The 14,800-nt window shown below is 36.1% G+C and overlaps 1 protein-coding gene across 2 annotated transcripts in view; it reads left to right on the top strand.

Annotated features, from left to right (window-relative positions):
- LOC140159169 (uncharacterized) overlaps positions 1 to 14,270 on the top strand; it is a 48,841-nt gene extending 34,571 nt beyond the window's left edge. Inside the window, exons 10-16 of one of the 2 annotated variants that reach the window (XM_072182540.1) lie at positions 202 to 525; positions 4,123 to 4,155; positions 5,752 to 5,883; positions 6,626 to 6,712; positions 8,232 to 8,361; positions 10,329 to 10,377; positions 14,090 to 14,270. In XM_072182540.1, coding sequence (XP_072038641.1) covers positions 202 to 525; positions 4,123 to 4,155; positions 5,752 to 5,883; positions 6,626 to 6,712; positions 8,232 to 8,361; positions 10,329 to 10,377; positions 14,090 to 14,168 — 834 coding nt within the window. In that variant the 3' untranslated portion in view covers positions 14,169 to 14,270. The remainder of the gene's footprint in view (positions 1 to 201; positions 526 to 4,122; positions 4,156 to 5,751; positions 5,884 to 6,625; positions 6,713 to 8,231; positions 8,362 to 10,328; positions 10,378 to 14,089) is intronic. The other variant, XM_072182541.1, reaches the window with a different exon arrangement.
- Positions 14,271 to 14,800: the final 530 nt, after the last annotated feature.

Here is a 14,800-nt window from a genome sequence, read left to right as displayed (position 1 = left end):
AGTAACCGCCCGGAGGGTGACAAAAGGGGATTTCTTTTGGGGATATTTATACCAGCAAATGAGGGGCTCAGTAGTTTGGGGGGAAGAAGGTTAAGCAAGAAGGAACGAGTGATCTACGGATGCTGAAAGGGTTGAGATGTGAAAACTTGGTGGGTGCTCTTGACACAAAACTACAAGAAGTATGTCCTGTGTTTCTCATAGGCCAACAATATGGTGAAGGATAGTGACTCATGTCTCGCTAATCCCAAGTACACCCAGTGGATACTGGAAGCCATTCGCAAGATTAAAAAGCAGAAACAGCGCCCTTCTCAGGATCGTATCTGTCAGGCAATTCGATCTAGTCGTAGTGTAAGCAAAGCATTAGTTCTAGAGCAGCTAGAGCTCAGTGTACGCGATGGCAAGATCCTCAGGGTACTCAACAAAGGGGTAGCATCGTATCGTAAGCCAGACCCACCAGTAAAGAAAGATGATGCTAAGACGGGGGAGGAAACTAGTGCACCCACATCCACATCGGAAGAATCAAAGGTCAGTTCATTGGGTTTTTTTAAAACTTTTTATTCAAAACTTTTTGTTGTTAAACTAGACTTCAGCATGCACCAGAGGAAAATGCGGAAAAAACATTGGAAAAAAGAGAAGTTGTTATACATTGTAGACCATCAATTACTTATTATTCCACGTTGGAACTGGAGAAATATACTGCTATAAAAATGGGGGGGCAAAGTTAATTCTAAGGGATTTTTAAAGCTGGATAAAGTTGTATGTTTTAATTACTGTTGCTTCTATTGAACGGCCAGTGACACATTGAATTAGCATGCATTGCTAACTGTTCAATAGAAGCAGAAGTAATGAAAATGTACAACTTTAGCCAGCTTTGAAAAAAAATTCTTTTGTTTTAATCCTTGTGATCAGACAAGTAATTTGGTATGTCTTTCAACAAGATTGGAGCATTTTCAATTTTTTACCCCTGCATGACATTTCATGACCTCTAGTGGTCACCAGGGGTGAAATCCAAAATGGCTCCATGTCTTAAAATCAACATTGAACCTTGTACTCTCAATGATTCCCAGTTTGCCTGCTAATTTTACTATCCAATTCATAACTTTGAGCGCTGGCTCGGGGCACAATCTTTATAATGAACCATAAAAAAGTTGATTTTGCAGAGACTTCCTTTTGGAATTTGCAGGAGAGCATTAAATAGCTCTTCTGGAGCCTTCAATGAGAGCTGTTTAGAGCATTTACAACAGAATGTAAGGAGAGAATGGTCAACTAAGGAGAGCTAAAAATCACTCTCGATATCAGGTTTAAGAAGAGCAGTAGAGAGTGATTGCTCTCGCTCTCCTCAAAAGGCAGTCCCTGATTTTTGCTCTTTTTATGATGAAAAATTATTTCTTTATTTTTGTGTGTGTGTGCCTGCCAGCCAGCGTAGCTACAACCCTGTTAAGTGCAGTTCTTTCCAAAGAATGGACAGAGTTTATTTTATTAAAATATATATTTTGGATTCCCATTTTTTTACTTCATTCAACCTCAATGACTCCATTTTACTTCATTTTTCGAATGATTTCAGTTCTGCAGATGAAATGCAATGTGATGAATGGGTTTCTAAACCAAGCATTTTGTGTGTAAATTTTAATAGTTGATGGAGAACCCCACATCCACTGTAGTAAATTTTTAACTTTCAGCACCATTTGTTTTTAAGACTCAAATTTGTGTAAAAACCAAAAATTGCCTGAAAATTACCCTACAAATTTAATTAGCAGGCATGAGAATTTCCAGTCAAAACTCTGGAACCAGTCTTTTTTGATGTAAAAATTCCCGCAATTTTATTTATTTTCAGCCCATTTTCAGGTGTTTTTGTCCAATTTTACACGCTTTTCCAGCTTTTCCAGACTTTTTCATAAATCCGTAGTCCCATGCCTGAATTAGTAACCGCCCGGAGGGTGAGAAAATGGGATTTCTTTTGGGGATATTTATACCAGCAAAAGAGGGGCTCGGTAGTTTTGGGGGAAGAAGGTTAAGCAAGAAGGAACGAGTGATCTACGGGTGGTGAAAATTCTACAGATTTTTAATCACCTGTGTTTTAGTTAGGCATAAATCATGCTTGAAATAAAACCTTTTAAATACTAACAATGTTTAAAACTGTCTATTTTAGAAAATGGAATAAACCAAAATATGACAGAATGTCATTACCTATTTTGAAAATGTTAAAACCTTAATAAAATTTTAATATAAATTTCTGACTTTAATCCGTTTTAAATCTGATCAAAAACAATTTGTATAAATCTTGATACTATCCAAGACAATAAATGCAACGGAATAGATCTAAATATTACACAATGTGGCTTTAATCTAGTTTAAGTTTCAAAATAAATATATTTTGACTTTAATCCATTAAAAAAATAAAACAATTTGGTTAGTATGAAGCTTAATACTTTCCTAGACACTATATACTAATTGTGTTTATAGTGTCTTAAAAACGGAATAAGCCAAAATATTACAGAATGTTGCATAGTTTTAAAGTTTAGAAATAAATAATAAAATATTGTTTTGACTTTACTCCGTTTATTTAATAATTATGAAACATCACTAGTATAAAGCTTGATATTATCCCAGACACTATATACTAATCGTGTTTCACCACCCGTCGGCTATACTCTCTGTATAAAACCTCTGTACAAAGGTATAGGGATGGGTGGCCAAACACTATTAGTATATATAGTGTCCTGGATAGCATCATGCTTGTATACTAATCGTGTGTTTCACCACCCGTCTCTATACCCTTGTACAGAGGTTCTATACAGCGAGTATAGGCGAAGGGTGGTGAAACACGATTAGTATATAGTGTCTTGGATATCAATAAATTTAATTAGCAACCGCCCGGAGGGTGAGAAAAGGGGATTTGTTTTGGGGATATTTATACCAGCAAAAGAGGGGCTTGGTAGTTTTGGGTGGAAGAAGGTTAAGCAAGAAGGAACGAGTGATCTACGGGTGGTGAAAATTCTACACATTTTCTCGGATTTTTAATCACCCATGTTTTAGTTAGGCATAAATCATGCTTGAAATAAAACCTTTTAAATACTAACAATGTTTAAAACTGTCTATTTTAGAAAATGGAATAAACCAAAATATGACAGAATGTCATGTACCTATTTTGAAAATGTTAAAACCTTTAAATAAGATTTTAATATAAATTTCTGACTTGAATCCGTTTTAAATCTGATCAAAAATAATTTTTATAAATCTTGATACTATCCAAGACAATAAATGCAATGGGATAGATCTAAATAACACAATGCTGCTTTAATCTAGTTTAAGTTTCAAAATAAATATATTTTGACTTTAATCCTGTAAAAAAATAAAACAATTTGGTTAGTATGAAGCTTGATACTTTCCAAGACACTATATACTAATCGTGTTTCACTGCCCGTCACTATACTTTTGTACAGAGGTTTACTACAGCAAGTATAGGGAACGGGTGGTGAAACACAATTAGTATATAGTGCCTTCAAAACAGAATAAACCGAAATATTACAGAATGTTGCATAGGTTTAAAGTTTTAAAATAAATAATAAAATCTTGTTTTGACTTTTCTCCGTTTATTTGATAATTATGAAATATCACTAGTATAAAGCTTGATACTATCCCAGACACTATTAATCGTGTTTCGCCACCTGTCCCTATACCTTGTACAGAGGTTTACTACAGCGAGTATAGGGAACGGGTGGTGAAACACATTTAGTATGGAGTATTGGATCATCTTTGTTATATAAAAGTATACAATATATTAATCATTACTAAGAATAATGTTTTGAACCCCAGGGTAAAAACCCGATTTTGACCCCTGCGGAAATCATGGTTCAGTCCTGTTTTAATATCAATTTTGGTGTGTTTTGTTTTGATTGATTACCAGGATGTCCATTTGATGGGCCAATCGGCGATTGTGTTTGGCAAGGCTCATTCTTGTTTATGTGTGTGCTACCATTCTGTCAGCATTCATCCAGACAGGTCATGTTGAAAATGTTTCTGTCAGAATTCATCCAGACAAGTAATTTTTCTTATCTATTTTTTCTTTCTTTTTTTACTGAGAATGAATTACAATAAACTATTTTATTCTTAATTTTGTAGACTGGAAGCAATAAAAAGCCTAAGAATAAGCAGGTAAGTTTTTTCCATTTATGCACATGTACATACTGCACACAAAAACTATCTGAACACTAAAAAAAGCAATACATTTGTAGCTTAAAGGAAGTCTCCGGCAATCACAACATTATGCCTTACATGTAAGAAAAATAATTATCAAGCGGGAATCACATAGTTTTATTTAAAACAAACTCATAGTGACCATAAAAACGAATAAAAACATCCGTTTCTCAACATGCGATATTCAAAATTCCCGGGCGACAAAATTATCGAGTGCAATGACGTCCCAGTAATACAATGAAGGCTGACGACAATAGAGCACTAATAACCATTACGTCATTGCACTTGGACAATTTCGGCGTGGGAATTTTGAATATCGCGTGTTGAGAGCCGACTGTTTTTATTCATTTTTATGGTCAATATGAGTTTGTTTTAAATAAACCAATGTGATTCGTGCTTGATAATTATTTTTCTAACATATAAGGCATAACGTTATGATTGCCGGAGACTCCCTTTAAGGAATCGGATAGCAACATTTGCACAGTATTTTTTGTGGGACATGAGAGCACAACAGACGCATCAAGTTGCTTTCTGAATACAAGGAATGTCCTTCTGATATCAAATAATTTTGCGATATTTGCGATATAATACAAATTTTATGGTAATTAATTAAAAATTGATATTTTTGACATTTAACTGTCCTTGAAGTAAACTTTTAAATCTAATGATTTGTGCGTATAGCAGGGAGGAAAAACGATTCATCAATTTTGACCTTTCAATCAATCAATCAGTCTTTATTTTATTCAAAATACAACAATACAATAACAGCAAAACAACACATTTGAATGAGGAGATGCTCAGAAGGCCAAAAAGGCCTGAACAAATTCATATTGAAGATATACATTTTTTCCCAAAAAGACCTTCTTCAACACCAGCACCATTGGGGAATTCCATTTGAAATCCATACACCCTATGGAAGACATCCATAAACCCTATGGAAGACATGACCTTAAAGGCCCATTCAGTGATTTGCTCATCCGGGCGATCGTAAAAACATCCAAATTCAGATTTTGGTACCTTTGTCATTGTCATAGATGTGCTAATATAGCCTGCAAGTGGTTCAGCCGAAAGCTGTGTATTTAAGACAAAATAAGATATTTTACACGAACTGTAATTTAGATACTGACAGTATCTAAATTAGCTACATGTATTTGAATGGCGCTTCGACTTCGTCAGTACTGCTGTTTTCTTTGTTTTTTGCCAAATTTTTATAAATACCAAATGACAATTTGAATGACTTATCCTTCACTTTTAAGCAATTTATAAACAATTTAAATTTTTTACACTTGCGCTGGGATCACTGAATGGGTCTTTAATCTTCCATGTGGGGGTGAAGATTTCAAATGGAGTCACCTATTCAGGTAAACCCATTTGAAATTCACACTCCCTGTGTGGAAGATTAAGGTCATGTCTCCCATGGGGTTGTATGAATTACAACTGGAATAGCCCATTACCACTCTCCTTTTCCTGCCCCCCCAGCATTTCTTCTTATTAGGTGCCGTATTATTAATCAAAATGTCACTTTTTTGTCATTATGTCATTTGTTGTTTTCAGGGTAAAAAAGATGTTGCATCAACAGAGCAAGGTGTGGAAGGGATCTCTTCAGACAAAGAAAACATGTCGGCAACACCCGGTGGCAAAGGAAAGAATGGAAATCAAGATTCAGCCAAAAAAGAACAAAAGAAGGTATGCTAGCTGTGTGATCTTTGCAAGAATTTAACTGCAGTAGACCTTTTCAAATCTTAAGGTTTCCGAAGACAGAGGACACAAACCCAAATATTTAGCTTGAACACAAATCTGTATGAAAGACCAATCAAGCATGGGGTATATCTTGTGTAAGAGTTTTTGGGACCAGACAGGCCCGTACGCACCCCCCCCCCCCAAATGTGCAAAAGTATACAAAAAGTCCCAAAATATGAAAAAAAAAAAAATCTGGGGTTTTATGCTTTTTTGGCCAAAAAAAGGTCCAAATTTTTGAGGAAAAGTCCACTTTTTACAAAATTGCCCCCCCCCCTTGGAAAAAAGGTCCACTTTTTCAAAATCAGCACTCCCCAAAAAAAAAACTGCGTGCGGGCCTGGGACCAGAGAATATATCAGACACACCAAATTGCATTCTGAATATGAGGAATGTCCTTCTGATATCAAATAATTTTGATTTTTTTTTTTTTTTTTTAATACACATTTTATGGCAAATTATTAAAAATTGATATATTTTATATTTACCAGTCCTTGAAGTAACTTAATCTAATGGTATGTACTAAAAGTGTATGCATCTGCGAGGAAAAACTGCCCTGCATATGAAAATTTTGATCTTTCGTATTGAAGATATACATTTTTCCAAAAAGACCTAAAATTTTAGGTCTTTTGGGGATTGCTGTACACTGTACATGGTGTTATGCTAATGTCTTTGCTATGTTTCATCCTACAGAAACCCAAGCAAATCAAGTTAAAGGGTGGCATAACAATACAAGATCTTGTTGAAGGCAAAGGCAAAGTGGCCAAACAAGGCAGACGGGTAAGTTATATCGGGCTATTCCAATTGAATCCCATACGCCCCCTGTGAAAGACATTACCTTATTCTTCCATACAGGAAGTGTGGATTTCAAATGAGGTTGTCTGAATGGGTGACTCCATTTTAAGTATTTACCCCCTGTGTGGGAGATTAAGGTAGGGGGTATATGGATTTCAACTGGAATAATCTATTTAAGGGCAGAGTAATGGGAGAGAACATGGACCTTTTAGAGCTTTATTATTTTTTAATTGTATGTCCAAAGTATATAAAACTATACATTTTGGAAAGGAAATGAGTCAAGGAATCCCATGATGATGTCAAAATGTTCAAAAATCTCAAGTTTTTGAAAAAATCACAAAAATTCACTTTTTTACCCCAATTTTTTTGTGATAACTTAGAAAAAAAGCCGTTCGGAGTAAAAAAAATTCAGTTAGCTTTTCATGAAGAAGAGACATGAACTTAGGGAAGGTTTTTGTATTTTTTTGAAATTTGTCTCTTTTTTCGAAATATTGAAAAAACCATGTGAAAAAAGCCATTTTGACACTCTTTTAAGTTAAAAATTGCATATAATGGTGTATATTTTTGTTTAAAACAAATATTTTGAAAAAATTAAAAAACCTTCCCTAGACTTTGATGTACTCTAAAGGATAGCGCAAAAAGTTTACCCTTTGCTTGCATATTTTTCGATTTATCTTGTCACAAAAATCGCGCAATATTGTCAAAAGTGAACTCTGAGAAATCGACGTTTTAGTAAAAAAATGTCAAAATTATGCACAAAACACCCTTAAATTTTAAAACGGTAAGACTTTCACACTTGTAAAAGCTGTATCTGGTGCATGGTCTAAATATGCATCTTTTTGCACCAATGAATCTATAATCTGTGCTCTCAGTGCGCCAAAAGTTCAAAATAATTTTAAAATCTAAGTGGCATTTTGACTGCAAATTTTTGTTTTGTTTACACCACATTTGCTGGCGTTAACAACATACCGAATGCGCGCTTGACTGCGTTGGACATACAGCAGAGAGTTGCGCCGCACACGTGACACCTTAATCGCACAGTAATCACAATATTTCGCATTCACGCATTTCTGACTCATTATTTCCGCCAATTTACTAAGCTGTCTTGAGCCATGTGACTTTTTAGAGTTGAAAAGAGTGAAATAAATCAAGCAAAAATATGAATAAATATTAGCAAGTAGTATTTTATCAGTTTCAAGTGAAAGAATACATCTTAGTGTTGATAAATATCAAAAAATCTCAAATTCGGTCGTGGACGAATGTGTCTTCCATTACTCTGGCCTTAATAATATTTGGTTGGGGGCTGGGTTGGGCTGGGTGCTTGGATTGATTAGTGCTAATCGATTACTGTCATGAGACACTCTTATTGTACTTTTTCAATAATCTGCAATTGCTTCCGCATATTTAAAATATATTCTCTGTGATTTGATTAAGCACATCGCGTACGTGTATAAGGCTCTGAATTATCATTGATATTATCATGCATCATTTCTATCTTTTTCAGGTTTTTGTTTACTATCGAGGCAAACTAGAATCCAATAACAAGCAGTTTGATGCTTGTGTATCAGGACCAGCATTTGATTTCCGGCTTGGAAAAGGGGAGGTTATAAAAGGCTGGGATACAGGAGTAGCAGGTAAGTGGATTGCAACCCATGTATATGTTAAAGGCCTATTCAGTGATTTGCTCATCCGGAGATGTGCTAACATAGCCTGCTAGTGGTTTAGCCAAAATAAGGCATTTTACATGAATCTGTAATTTTGCTATTTGTAGAGAAATTAGCTGCATGTAGTTTTAATGGGGCTTCAACTATGTAAATACTGCTGTTTGTTTTTTGTCAAATTTGTCATTTCAAAAACACCTAATGACAATTTTAATGACTTATTCTTAACTTTTATGAAATTTATACACAGTTTTAATTTTAATTTTTTTTTCACTTTCGCTGGGTTCACTGAATAAGCCTTTAATCAAAGTCTAATCAAAGTCATTTCTAACGGATGAAACAAGTCTAAATATTGCACGAGACTACAAGCGACACAGAAATGGCATTTCAAATACTTTTATAGTAATGCACATGCTTCATATGATGTTTGAAATGCTGAGATTTGACAAATAAAGTTAATATGCTTAAGGTCAATGGAAGTGGCAGGTAATTTTCTCTTTGAAAATTGGGGAGGAATTCATGAAATTTGTTTAAAATATAAAGCAAATTTGTCACAGAAATGTAAATTTTCGTAATTGTTTAGTGTTTGGTTTTGATGCGGGATAAGGCAAGAAATAAGATAACCCTGTTCTACAGGTGTTGCTAATTTAAGAGATTTTAAGAGATCCATTCAGGACCCCCAAAAATTTAATAAGAGGTTGTGCATGTGACATATCATACCATAAATATGGCAGACTACTCAAATGCATTCAACAAAAGCATGATTGCAATCTACCTCGACAGTTCGTCTCAGACACTTAACAAATGTACTTCGATCAAATAGGTTGATGACAACATTTGATTGAATGGGCTGCACTGCGCCATGATTAGGGTGAAGGACACCAGTTCAAATCCTTTGTTTGGAGCCAATCAATAAAAGCATGCAGGACCTTTATTTAGGAGTGACGGATGAACTTCGAATGTCCCGTTAATATTTTATATTTCCTTATGCAAGGCTTCATTACTTGGAACCACTGTCTAAGAGAAATAATAGGGTTTCTTCCTGTCCACGCAGGGCTTCATTGAGCTATTCTGCTCAGAAATTGACATAGATATGCTTAACGAATCTGGAGAAAGGGCCAAAAATAATTTCTTTCCAAGATGGCCGTGAAAAAATCTGATCATTTTGTGCAAACATATTTAATAATATTTTGATTATTTTTCAGTCAAAATCAATACACTTTGGCTAAAAGATGGCTGATTGTTGTTACATGATTGAAGCCACAAACATTGATCAGGCCCGTAAAACAGGTTGTTTTTTCTTGTCACCTTACTGTTAGTAATTGAATACCTGAGTGGAAGAAGGGCCCAACTCCAATTTTTTACAAAAATGAGTTAGACCCAGCATTTTATTGCCAGCAGACTGTTCTTCCTTGTGTGTGAAAGATGAGCCAAAATTCACTCTCTAAATAGTCTTCCACGTATACTTAATCATGGTTTTCATGGAAGAAAGGCCCAACTCCATGGAGTTGGGCCCTTCTTGGATTAAAGAGGAATTTTGTACATCCATGAAATCTGCTTTTCACTACAATAAACTTTCTTGCTAACATATTTACATGCTTCTACTTGTGCAATTAATGGATAAATTACCTAATTTCTGTAGCTATTTATAACACGTCTGCTTACGGAACTGGCACTTGCAGTATATATTAGTGGATGAAGGGCCCAACTCCAGCTCGTATTAAGACCTGTACCATTGCCATGGAAACATCATAATAAATTTCGAATGTATGTAATATTGTATGTTCATGTATTAAAGGTCCCCTGAAGATGAAAACATTCTGTCTATAAAACTTTTCCAAATATTAAGTTTTTTCTTAATATCTCAAAAACAGTTTTGATGGAGTTGGGCCCTTCTTCCACTCAGGTATTCAATTGTTTAATCCTCTATTTTTTAACAGGTATGCGGATGGGAGGAAAGAGAGTTATTACTGTCCCACCATCACAAGGGTAGGTATAACTTCCAAGTTTTTTAACTTCTGTGCTAGGGTCAAGTCAAGTTTCTGCATGGGAGGTACATACGAGGGTGACCCAAAAAGTTCCTGCAACTGGCATTTTTCTCCATTCATGAGTGAATAATTTTTCACCGGTTCACCGTCACAAATAATAAAGGATACAAGTAGACAAAGTGATCCAGCCTGGGAATTGAACCCAGGACTTCAGGTTTACGAGACCTGTGCCTTATCCACTCGGCCACGGGAGCTTCATGGTTAGGCTGGTTAAAATTCGAATCCACAAGCGGTCATTATTAACGAGTATACATTTATTAATGAGTATATATGTGACCTGCTACCACGAAATGAGCGTAAAATCGCAAGTTGGTAGTTTCAAGACATCCTGACTGACTGATTTGATGTTCTTTGTTTGCCATGCACCTGTACAAGCCAGTAATATGTCCTTCGTGAATGGCCCATTGTGCCCCCATTCACAAAGGACATACATACATACTACTGGCTTGTACAGGTGCGTGTGAAATAAAGAACACCAACGCAGTAGCCAGGGCATCTCGAAACTACCAACTTGCGACTTTACACTCATTTTGTGGTAAGAGGTCACATAATATGTATTGCGAACCATTGTTGTCTTTATATGTTACACTAACTACAATCCCCGAAATATGTCTTGAAACATTAAAGCGTCTTTAGGGAAAATAAGTCCCCACTCCCCGTGCAATGTTGAAACGTGCAAATGTGTTCAGCGTGTCTCCAAAGTGTCGCACCATTGAACCATGGGGGGGGGGAAGGGACAAGTGTTAATTGATGGCCCAGCTTTCTTCTAATTCCAAATATTGAACATTTTTATCCACATTAAACATACACTTTTGATTTCATTCAAGATGCCTGAAGCGTTTCAAGGACATTTTTCGGGGATTGTCTGAGGCAATCGCTAAAATTAACATCTGATTTTAATCTTTTGGCTATAACTTTAAAACTACTTGAAAGAATCACTCCAAATTTTCAATGAATATTAGTTAGTGCATAAGCTATGATGTGGATATAAAATAAAACAACTTATTGTATCAATTTTGACTATATCGCCCTGCACTACAAGCAGGTTGCACCCATCACCTGTGTATGTCTACAATCATAGATTGAATACAATAGCGCTCTTTTCATACATACTAATCTTACAGATGTGAGTGATCAGCATGATATAGTTCAATGCATAGGTACCGCGTGAACAAATTTCCATGACTATTTATTAATAGATAGGCTATGATGTGGGCACAAAATAAAACAACTAATCTTTTATTTAGATAGTGGTCAAATAATTCTTTTGTACTGCATCCATTTGCATATCTTCTGGAGCGTGCCTATAGAGGAGATGATTTGAACTAATGACCTTATGTGCAAGCACTCTATAAGTAAATACTTATGAAAACGTATGAAACTTGAACGTGGGGGTGTGTGGCGGGAGGGGGGGTTACACGATAATTGATTATCGATTTTCCTCCACCACCCTCAACCACACAAATATAACCCCCCTAATCATCCTTAGCGACTGCGATTGAACATGACAGTCTGTGATCATCATTTCCGTGTTAGGTTTTAGAATTTAATTGAATATTGACAATTAATTGATCATTGATTGTCAGTTATCGACTGTCTATTACCCCCCCCCCACCACCACCAACAACTCAAACACTGCTTAACAACGACATCTACTGGCGTGGCGTGTTAAATAAAGACTGTGATCACGAACTCCTACACTAGTGGAAGTTTTGGATGAGAAAGCGGACATTTTGATGAGAATCGGCCAAAATGGTGAGAATTTAATTTTCTCATTCTCTTGGATGAGAAACTTCCTGGTGTGTGTGTCAATCATTATTGTCTTATTAAAACTGGTGACAATTGCTAATCCCCGATTATTATTTTCTCATCCAAAAGAATGAGAAAATTAAATTCTCACCATTTTGGCCGTTTCTCATCAAAATGTCCGTTTTCTCATCCAAAACTTCCACTAGTGTTATCTGACAATTGCTATATTGCCCATATTCATGACATTTAAAGATGTCCGGATCTATGTGTGTCTTTATTACAATTAAAAAAAACAATCAATTATCATGCCATAGATAAATTAAGGTTTTAAAACTTATTTTCGTGTTTCACAATGTCAATTGTCATGAATAAAGAAGAAAAGTTTACTGGTTTGAATAAGTCACAAAAAAAAAAAAGAAGAAAAAAAAAGGTGAATCTGTTAGGGCTCGAACCACTAGCCTTTCGTTTCACCGTCTGGCGCCTGAAGTACTGTCCATTACACCACGCTGTCATGTTGAAATAATTACGGATTCCGTGATATATGGGTGCGCATTGCATTCTCGTGATTATGAAAATGGTAAATCTCGACAGACGATTTACATTTGCTAAAATCAGTAAAATGTAAATAATGTTAGAGCTAACAAAACGTAAAATAGTAAAATTAGATGTAGTTTTGAACAAGCTTTCAAACAAAACACTTTCCAAATAAAAGTTGACACCAAATCGGCCTAAATTATGAATTTTGTCAACGGTTTACCATTTCTAAATTAAAGAAACTCCTTGTATTAATATTCAGTATTAGACTATGGTAAACCGTCAAATCACTATGTGATTCAATGGGACGATTTACAATCGCACTGGGGGAGGGCGTTGATCTGAAAAAGGTGAAAAAGGTCGTTTTTTGACTATATTGCCCTGCACTGCAGCGTTCACGCGATACATATCCACTGAACTATATCATGCTGATCACTCACATCTGTAAGATTACTAATGTTTGAAAAGAGCGCTATTGTATTCAATCTATGATTGTAGACATACACAGGTGATGGGTGCAACCTGCTTGTAGTGCAGGGCGATATAGTCAAAATTGATACAATAAGTTGTTTTATTTTATATCCACATCATAGCTTATGCATTAACTAATATTCATTGAAAATTTGGAGTAATTCTATCAAGTAGTTTTAAAGTTACAGCCAAAAGTTTAAAATCAGATGTTAATTTTAGCGATTGCCTCATACAATCCCCGAAATATGTCTTGAAACATTAAAGCGCCTTTAGGGGAAAATAAGTCCCCCCACTCCCCCGTGCAATGTTGAAACGTGCAAATGTGTTCAGCGTGTCTCCAAAGTGTCGCAACATTGAATGATGGGGGTGGGGAAGGGACAAGTGTTAATTGATGGCCCAGCTTTCTTCTAATTCCAAATATTGAACATTTTTATCCACATTAAAAATACACTTTTGATTTCATTCAAGATGCCTAAAGCGTTTCAAGGACATTTTTCGGGGATTGTAGTTGCAGAGTGAACTTGCTTCCATAATTAACCTTTTCAGTAAATCTCATAAGCCTTTGCATTCTGACCCCTGGTATTGTCGTGCCAAATGTGTACATAGTTACTACATACTTCGCAGCTGTGAAATGGGCAATACCGATGTTCTCTAATGGGCTATTCCAGTTGAAATCCATACACCCCCTGTGGAAAACATGACCTTAATCTTCCACATAGGGAGTGTAGATTTCAAATGGAGCCACCCATTTGAAATTTGGGGTGATATATGTAGAGGTCCAAATGCAAAGGTTTAATGGGATTTACCAAAAAGTATAGTAACATAGATTTATTAATGATATTATTGTTATTATTATTAATATTATTTATTTATTCTTCTTGTTATTATTATTATTTTAGGTATGGCAGCCAAAGAGAAGGACCGATTCCAGGAAATAGCACATTAATATTCGAGGTTGAACTGAAAAATGTAAAGTAAATGCGGAGCTGTTTATGTTTCAAGAAACAGTTATTCACCAGCTAATGATGGGCACAGTGGCGTAGCGTGGGTCATCTGATTGGGGGGGGGCACCAACCATGATTGGGGGGTATTGGGTCTGATGGGGGGGGGGGCACAAGCCCTTTTTGGCAATTTTCCTATGGGATTTTCTAAATTTTGCAACCAATGGGGGGGGGCACATGGCCCCCTCCCCCGGTGCCCCTATGACGCTACGCCACTGGATGGGCAGGTTCATCAAGTAGAAGGCCAGAATTGTTAAGGCCACCTGTTGACCAAAAGGTTCATTACTGTACTCTGGAGTTTGTCATAGGTGTAGATAACGGGGTCGGGGGGAGGGGGATGTTCCATACAATCATTCCCCCCTACCCCAGGTTTCTGACCAAATTAACCTCATACTTGGCCTTTTTAACCTAAAAAGTGTCATACGTGTACTAGGCTTGAGTACAAACAAGTCTAGTATTGGTTCAGTGGTTCTTGAGGTAGCTCTTAATTATTTTGAGAAAATATCTTAAAACTTATAACGTTGAAGCCTATGGCTAGTACACAGAGCAGTAAAGAGCATCGCTTGTTTGCTATATGTGACACGATCTGGTCCGTGGAAGCCAAAGGCG

This window comes from Amphiura filiformis, chromosome 8, assembly GCF_039555335.1.
Source record: "Amphiura filiformis chromosome 8, Afil_fr2py, whole genome shotgun sequence".
NCBI lineage: Eukaryota > Metazoa > Echinodermata > Ophiuroidea > Amphilepidida > Amphiuridae > Amphiura > Amphiura filiformis.
This window is presented reverse-complemented; position numbering and strand designations above follow the sequence as displayed.